This window comes from Asparagus officinalis, unplaced genomic scaffold, assembly GCF_001876935.1.
Source record: "Asparagus officinalis unplaced genomic scaffold, Aspof.V1 AsparagusV1_Un633, whole genome shotgun sequence".
Lineage (NCBI taxonomy): Eukaryota > Viridiplantae > Streptophyta > Magnoliopsida > Asparagales > Asparagaceae > Asparagus > Asparagus officinalis.
This window is the reverse complement of record NW_017972894.1, coordinates 33,613-41,505: the sequence shown is the minus strand read 5'-3', so window position 1 is coordinate 41,505 and position 7,893 is coordinate 33,613. Positions and strand designations below refer to the sequence as shown.

Sequence of the window (7,893 nt, the reverse complement as noted above, 5' to 3'; positions counted from 1 at the left end):
TTGGTTAAAATATTAGTTTTGAGTTTTGGATTACGGCTTTTTTGGGTTTTGAACTTTTGGGTCTATAGCCTACTGGTTTTGGGCTTTAAACATTTGGGCCCGTTTGTTGCTTATAGAAAATATAAATTGGTGGTGTTGTTTGCAATGGGCAAATTCAAATAGTAAACGTAATTAGAGGGGAAGTTTCATTTGGGCATTTAGGAGGTCTAAGTGGTAAATGTTACATAAAAAAAATTTAAGAATAATAAGAAACTAAAATTAACCCTATACATACTTCACATAACAAGTTACCAGATATTTATTTTGTTGAGTTCCAAGCTTGTCGAGGTTTCGCTAATGTTTGGTTTACGTCATGAAAATCTAAGCCCATCCCTCCGATTCTAAGGCTTCCATTTGGCAAAAGGGGATAAACTAGTTTTACTTCTTAAATTGTTTCAAAAATTAACCAGAGTGAGGGATGGATTATGAAAATGAAAAAAATCAGTTTGGGCCCAAAAATCGGCCCAGTAAGATTAGTTCAAGTCTTGGCGTAAACTTTGCTAAATCAGGACTTAGCCGTTGGGCCAGAGGTCCCTCCGCTTGGCCTGGTTAAGTTAATGTGGTACAAACTTTTGACATTTTCATATAAAGGGATATTGAATTAGTTCTTAAATAGTTATATTTTCTTACTTTTGATCTACTAGTTACTACAATTTGAGATACTTTTTTTGCACGAGTCCTGATATTTGCTGGTGGATTTGGAATAGTCGCAATTAACTTATATTTAGAGATATTTTTGCCGACCCCTGATAATATTGCCTCTAATATAGCAAGATACACTCTTTTATGGACATGGGCTGAAAAAGATAGAATGGTAAGAAGAATTCGCAGGGCTGCCATAAAGTTGGAATTCCAGGAAATCGCGAAGAAGGAAAATGCTGACGTTGCAGTGGATAACTTCTAGAGAGACTGTCGGTCTCACCCTTCAACAGTAGGCAAAGTCCATGTCTTCCTCTTCTTTTTGTTTCGGTCTCAGGGGGGTGTCTTTTGTGTTATGTTCTTCTAGTTCTCTCAAACTCTATGTTTTGGGTTTTTCTTTTGACAGTTTCCTTGTGATATAGTAGTTTAATCTGCTGTGGGGTAGAATCATTGACTTCTTGTTCTGATAGGTGACAACAAGGTTCGCTCCCTATCGTTCAATTAGTCCCATGTTTTCTCTCTACACATATTGTTCAGTTTGTATATTTTACGGTTTAGTAAGCTTATATATATTATGAACAGGGAATCTCTCCCTGTTTATCAGTTCAAAAAATATTTCTAAGATGAAAATAATTGCAAAAAAAAGTTACGGTATAAGTATTCGCTTTGAACGCAATCCTATTTGTTGAATCCCCGCGTTCTCACATGGGAAATCCATGTGAGAAAAGAATAATGAAACTTTAAGAAAAAGTAAACAACTTTGAGGCTATGTTTGGTTTGAAAGAAAGGGAGAGAAAGGGAAAAGAAAGAGAAAGTAAAAAGAAAGGAAAAGAAAAAGAAAAGAAAATGGTATTCTTTTTATTGTTTGGTTAGAAAGAATATTGTAAGAAAAGTTGGAAGAAAATTCATAAGAAAGTCATTTTCTCTTGTTTGGTTGCCTTTCTGAGGAAAAGAGGAAGAAAATTATCACAACATAATTTTAATTCATACTTTTTGGATTTAGATTTAGATTTTAAATAATTTACAAAAAATAATTAAATTAAATTGTAATTCTGTCATATTTTCAAAAAAAATTACAAGTTATTGTTCATGTTTACACAATCTTAATTCAAGAAAATTTAGTCAAATCTACGATGACTCTAAATTTGCATATAATCTTACATGGTCTTGGACTTGCAAGTTATTTATAACCTCAGGTGAAGAAAGATGATTCCGAATAAGCTCTAGACAATGATGCAATTCAAGCATAATTATTCAAAATTAGTATCATTCATATCTTAGGAAGTAACAGGTTAATAAACATGTATTTAAAAAAATTGGCAATTTCCTAACACAAAAACTTGAGTGGCCATCAACATTGAGTTTGTAAATATTAACAAGCAGAAACACAACCACAATTCCGCTAATTAAAGAACAACATTTCTCACCCATAATATTTGCAGAAAGAAAGGTCAATGAAAGAACCAAAACAAATATAAAGTAAATGTCATGATATTCCTAATATAAAGTATAATCCATTTCTAGTCACAGAGTCTATTACAATCAATTTCATATAAAAAATCTTAACCAACAAAATCTTTTACAATCAATTTCATATATAGAGAATCTTAACCAAAGAGAGAGAGAAAAATATGTCGAAGTCCTTGGTTTTTGACTTTAGTGAGCCCATCAAAACATCAATCTCGCATCCTTCATCCCCTGAAATTAATTTAAAATTTTTTAAATAAGTAGAATATAAACATCAAAACCTATAAAATTGATTGTAATAGATCACAAAACAGAATTAACAAAGACCCAAACTTAGTCCTTGGTTCCTACTACAGAAAGACTTGCCGAAAAAGCTCATTTTCATAACAAACAGAGGAAACTGATGGTTAAAATATTATATTGACATGATCATATGTGCATAAACTCCAGAAGCAAAGGCAAGCAAACATACATAGTAAGACACACAGACATCACAATAAAATGAAAGAACTTATAGATGAAGTTAATCAGAGCATATAAGTTACAACAAAAAGTTCCTATCTATTAGTAATTTCATAAGGAAATTTCATAACTTATAGATGAACTTATAGATGAAGTTAATCTCGCATCCATGCCTAGACAAGTAGGAAACAACTCATTTCTTGAATCATAAGTGATATATCTCAGTTCCTCCAAAGAATTATTTGCTAGAAAAGTGGTAGAACCAGAAGAAACAGTTTATATACATTTTAATAAAAAATAGATAAAGACTTATTTCACTGACAATAGATGAAGATCTATTAATTTATTTCAAGTCCTCATATGCATCAGAATGTAGAATATATCACATGCAAGTATGCCCATCCAAGCTTTTATATTAGGCAAAGGAATGTTTCATTGCAAAATTACCTCCTAGTACCGATATCAAGATTGTGTGATGCCCATCCAAGCTTAATCTCCAACCACCTTTTCCTCCGATGAATTGGTAACCCAATAAAGTTTCTTCCTCGAGCCGCATCCTCGGTAAGATAGTCGTAGGCTACAAGCTGTTCGTCCTCATTGAGCCCTTCAACTTTTGAAAGCTCCTCAAATATCTCTCCTTCTGTGTAAAAACGAGGACCGGTCTTCCAAATTGCAGAAGCAATTGACTCCATTCCGCTTTTTAGCCCATCAAGCTCTTCACCCAAGTTGCTAGTGGCACTATGCTTTCTTTTATATATCACCTTAGAAGATGTTCCCGCTGTAGAATGGGTTTTGGGATCTTGTTCTTTACCTTTTGAAGGGCCGATGCATTCTACATCATTCTCTTGAACAGCTTCTCTATCATCTTGATTTGTATTGATATAACTTGACTCATCTCTTTCATTTTCTATGCGAGCACGTCTTTCTTTGATAGTTTCAGAAGATAAACCAACAGCTCTGTCTTTCCCATAAATGATTTGCAAGTTTTCAAAACACGGTACATGTTTGTAACGAAATTGTTTTGCTCCAGGATGTGCCTATTAATAGATAAAGAAAACACAAAATTATTAGTTGCACACAAGTCACGGCTGTATTGGAGCTGTAGCACAAATAGCCATAGAAGGATACATCAATGCAGGTATAGAAAAGAGAATATTTGTTCAGTGCAGTTACAAGCAAAATTAAGGAGATGAGATGAGTGACTCTATATACAAAAACCGAGAGCTTGTTTTGGTTTGCTACCTCCTACGTACACATATTAGGTGAAAGATTCTTTTGGTTTGCTACCCTCCCACTTAAGCCAAGATTAATGTCCCTGGATGTGAATACAGGTAGTTACTTCATGTGCTACCAGCGGGGTCCTAATTATAGGTAGGCCTAATTAATTACAGGTAGATGCTTATCCTAATTTTAAAAAAAAATTATTAGTTCCCAACCATCATGAACTCTGCATAAATATGTCGAAAACTTGGTCGCCGCAATCTGATTCGAGTCGAATAGGAATTCCCCCCTCAGAATGGGCCATTTACTTACAATGGGCAGGGGACATTACCCATTTAGCCCCTACCCGTTTCAGGTGAAGCTCAAAATCGCCCATCCACATGCGAGCAGTTGAGAGACTACAGGCTCATCTAAATTGTGAATGAACAATAATTTCAGCAAACTGAAAGTAATTCAAGCAGAAGAACTATCGTACATATATGCTACCATTGTTCTAAACCGGAGCAGACATTGGCCTATTGCAAAAACATGACCAGAGTACAATTTAGACAAAAAATAATAAATGACTAATTATGCAACGTACCTTTATGTAATCTTCCCAAACTTTTGGCTCCGCATCCATCATCCTTGTCACTCGATTAAATGCAAATCCACTAGAAGAATTCTGCATGTCTTGAAATGCGCCCATATCTTTTTTAAGTGTCTTCAATCGGTTTTTAATATGATCCACTTCAACCTTTATTCCACATTTAGCATATAACTCTGCACATGTTGCTTGATAAGCATGATATGAGAAACTTCTATCGGGCTTTTGCCCTTTGTGCACTTGTTCTCTCAATGTTTCAGTTAAGCAAATATCCATCTTCTCTGTCCATACAATATTTTTCTTTGAATTTGATTGATTTCCAAGCTGTGAATCCATATGAACGGCCTGCTTGTTAATATGCAACATTACTTAAAACCAAAGAAGCAATATACAGTACAAAGACGAAGAGTGGAACATGTGCGTGACAACTGTGGACACTTGGATTAAACTCTAAACAGCAGGTGGGGAACAAAATCTCGACTAATAATTAACATAAATTATCTTCATGACTTGCATTGGCAGTATGGTGATTATCATCGGACACCTAACAACTCTGCTTCAACTATTAATCCCGAGGCATCAAACAAAACCCCTCAAAAGAATATTACAGTTTCATTGACAGGCTTCAGGCAAATTGTTGTTCACATATTTTTCTGTCTGGTACATGTCACACATAGGAGATTCAGAAATTCATTTTGACAAAATGCCCGTGCTTTCTACTAATCCAAAAAGGACTATAACACAAAGAAGTAGCAATTGTTTGGAAGGAAGAACTGCAGTACTAGTGACAAAATTACCTATACACAACATGAAACATTAACCCAAAAGCAGAAGAGACTACAAGGAAAACAAAACTAATCACCTAAGGAATAGCTCAGTAGATTCATCTAAATAAAGGGATTTTTTTTATAGGAAAAAAGGAAAACAAAATGAAGCAAAAGAAATTTGAAAGCAATATAGAAAAGAGAATATGTTCTTATTGCAGCATATGGGACATATACATACATCGCACATATATTAGATTATTTCACATGTATAACAATGTTTAAAAACAACAAGGCATGTTCTAATACATAAATGAGCAGTGAGACTGTGGGGCATATTGGTAAACTTGATTCATCTCTTTCATTTTCTATGCGAGCACGTCTTTCTTTGATAGTTTCAGAAGATAAACCACCAGCCCTGTCTTTCCCATAAATGATTTGCAAGTTTTCAAAACACGGTACAGGTTTGTAACGAAATTGTTTTGCTCCAGGATGTGCCTATTAATAGATAAAGAAAACACAAAATTATTAGTCCAATTTACGAGCTTGAAAGTATTCATACAAATACTCTGCTTGAAAGAATTTAAGCAAAAGTGAACCTGAATTATTAGATTCAGAAATCCATGAAAGTATTCATACAAATACTCTGCTTGAAAGAATTTAAGCAAAAGTGAACCTGAATTATTAGATTCAGAAATCCATGAAAGTATTCATACAAATACTCTGCTTGAAAGAATTTAAGCAAAAGTGAACCTGAATTTACGAGCAAATAAACATCAGCTTATGCTTGCTGCCTATTTGAAAAAGCGTTCATACGCAACTCAGTCCAATTTCACTTGCAATAATTTCAACAAACTGAAAGTAATTCAAGCAGAAGAACTATCGTACATATATGCTACCATTGTTCTAAACCGGAGCAGACATTGGCCTATTGCAGAAACATGACCAGAGTACAATTTAGATAAAAATAATAAATGACTAATTATTCAACGTACCTTTATGTAATCTTCCCAAACTTTTGGCTCCGCATCCATCATCCTTGTCACTCGATTAAATGCAAATCCACTAGAAGAATTCTGCATGTCTTGAAATGCGCCCATATCTTAAATATGAACAGAATTTACCTCGGATGAATTTGTATTCATGTTGACAGAGAGATCCAAGAGAAACCTGCAGTAGAATCTGGAGCGGTTCCGAAAAGATCAAAGATATCACCAAAGACAACCTAATTGCGAGTGAACAAAACGAAAACATCAATTCAGATTTAGTGATCATCGATTTTGCCATTAACTACAAAGCAAAAAAAGGAAAAAAAACATTTGAAATTTTCAAAAAACAAATAAAGAGCACCATCCTGAATAAAAACTGATTATTGTCAGATAACTTCGAATAAATTCAAAAATACTTCAAAAAACAAATAAAGAGCACCATCCTCAAGAGATCCAAGTGGATGTAATTAGTCAAGTTGAATGCCGGGAGTAGATTTTCGAATAAATTCGAAAATACTTCCTTCAAAGAGATAATAATGTTATCCCATTTTAAGTTTTAATAATAGTAGTTTATGTGCTTATGACAGGGGAACGAAAGAACCTGCAGTTAATTGGCTATGACCTGATTCCCATTTCGCGTATGGAGTTTCTTTATGTGGTGTTATTTTAGGATAAACGACACAGCATCCTTATTTAACAAATAAAGAGTGATTTAAGTAGCATAGACACTTATCCAGCTCTTCAATATACACACACACACAAAAAAAAAACTATTATAATTTATAACTGAAATTTATAACACTAAGCATTTACAAGCCAATAACTGAAAAGATAATTTACTCGAACGAGCAACTTAACAAGAAATGTAGGAATTGGAGTGAACATTATCTCTAAAAATCAGAATACAAGTTTCAGTTATAGAAAAAAAAAGCCCATTTGCTTCCCCTATCACATGAAACCCTTATTAACACAACATCATGGCTCCTGCATGTTTTCAGACAGGATGAAATAAATATTATTAGTGTTCGGAAGTGCAAAAGGAAGCAAATAATCAATGTGGACTGTTGTTAATGTTCCTTTATTTCTCTAACTTCAAAGTAAACAAGGTGGTGGATGAATATAACCTTTTCCTTTTTGTGCCTGGTTATTTCTTTAGCTGTAAGAATAGTATAAATTGAAGGTGATTTTGCTGAAGTATAGAACAAAATCCATAGAAGAGCATCCCCACAGAACAAAATCCATATAAAAAATAATTACGAGCTCGAATCGAAGCTCACCTTGGTAAATGCATAGTACTCAAAATTTGCAGATAACAAGAACTTAATAATACTTTCTCGAGATTCATTCAAATAGAACTGCATGAGAAGCATAATTAGGAGCATTTTGGATCGAGACCAAAACAGTACTGAGAAATAAACTAAATGTGGGAATAACCAAAATCCTCTTCATGAAATTAGCTAAAATTTTAAGATCTATTCCCTCACAATTGTTGACTAAATTGCCTGGATCCAAAATCGCAGCATACCAATCCATTCAAAATCTCGATCAGAATCTCATATTTCCATCAGATCGCTGGGTATACACAATATTCCCATAGCTAACAATCGATTCAAAATCTATACGAACAGTATATTGGAAACATTAACTAGGGTTTCTAAGGTCTTGTTCAAACCTTACCTTATCTCGGCGTCGGCGTCGGCTCGACAGCGGGAGGCGGGAGGTGGGA

At 34.2% G+C, this 7,893-nt stretch overlaps 1 protein-coding gene across 1 annotated transcript; it reads right to left on the bottom strand.

Annotated features, from left to right (window-relative positions):
• Positions 1–2,153: 2,153 nt before the first annotated feature.
• On the bottom strand, positions 2,154–6,278 carry LOC109828010 (uncharacterized protein At2g29880-like). The gene is made up of 5 exons (XM_020395038.1): positions 6,174–6,278; positions 5,488–5,676; positions 4,412–4,759; positions 3,055–3,644; positions 2,154–2,376 (listed from the first exon to the last, which is right to left on the bottom strand). Exons 1-5 carry the CDS (start codon positions 6,276–6,278, stop codon positions 2,370–2,372), a joined length of 1,239 nt encoding a protein of 412 aa, XP_020250627.1. The 3' UTR covers positions 2,154–2,369.
• Between the last annotated feature and the right edge of the window lie 1,615 nt (positions 6,279–7,893).

Coding starts and splice junctions, on each gene's coding strand:
- LOC109828010 (XM_020395038.1), bottom strand. CDS start 6,278: ATGGGCGCATTTCAAGACATGCAGAATTCTTCTAGTGGATTTGCATTT. Junction 5,677..6,173: donor TTTGGGAAGATTACATAAAG/GTACGTTGAATA, acceptor ATCTATTAATAG/GCACATCCTGGAGCAAAACA. Junction 3,645..4,411: donor TTTGGGAAGATTACATAAAG/GTACGTTGCATA, acceptor ATCTATTAATAG/GCACATCCTGGAGCAAAACA.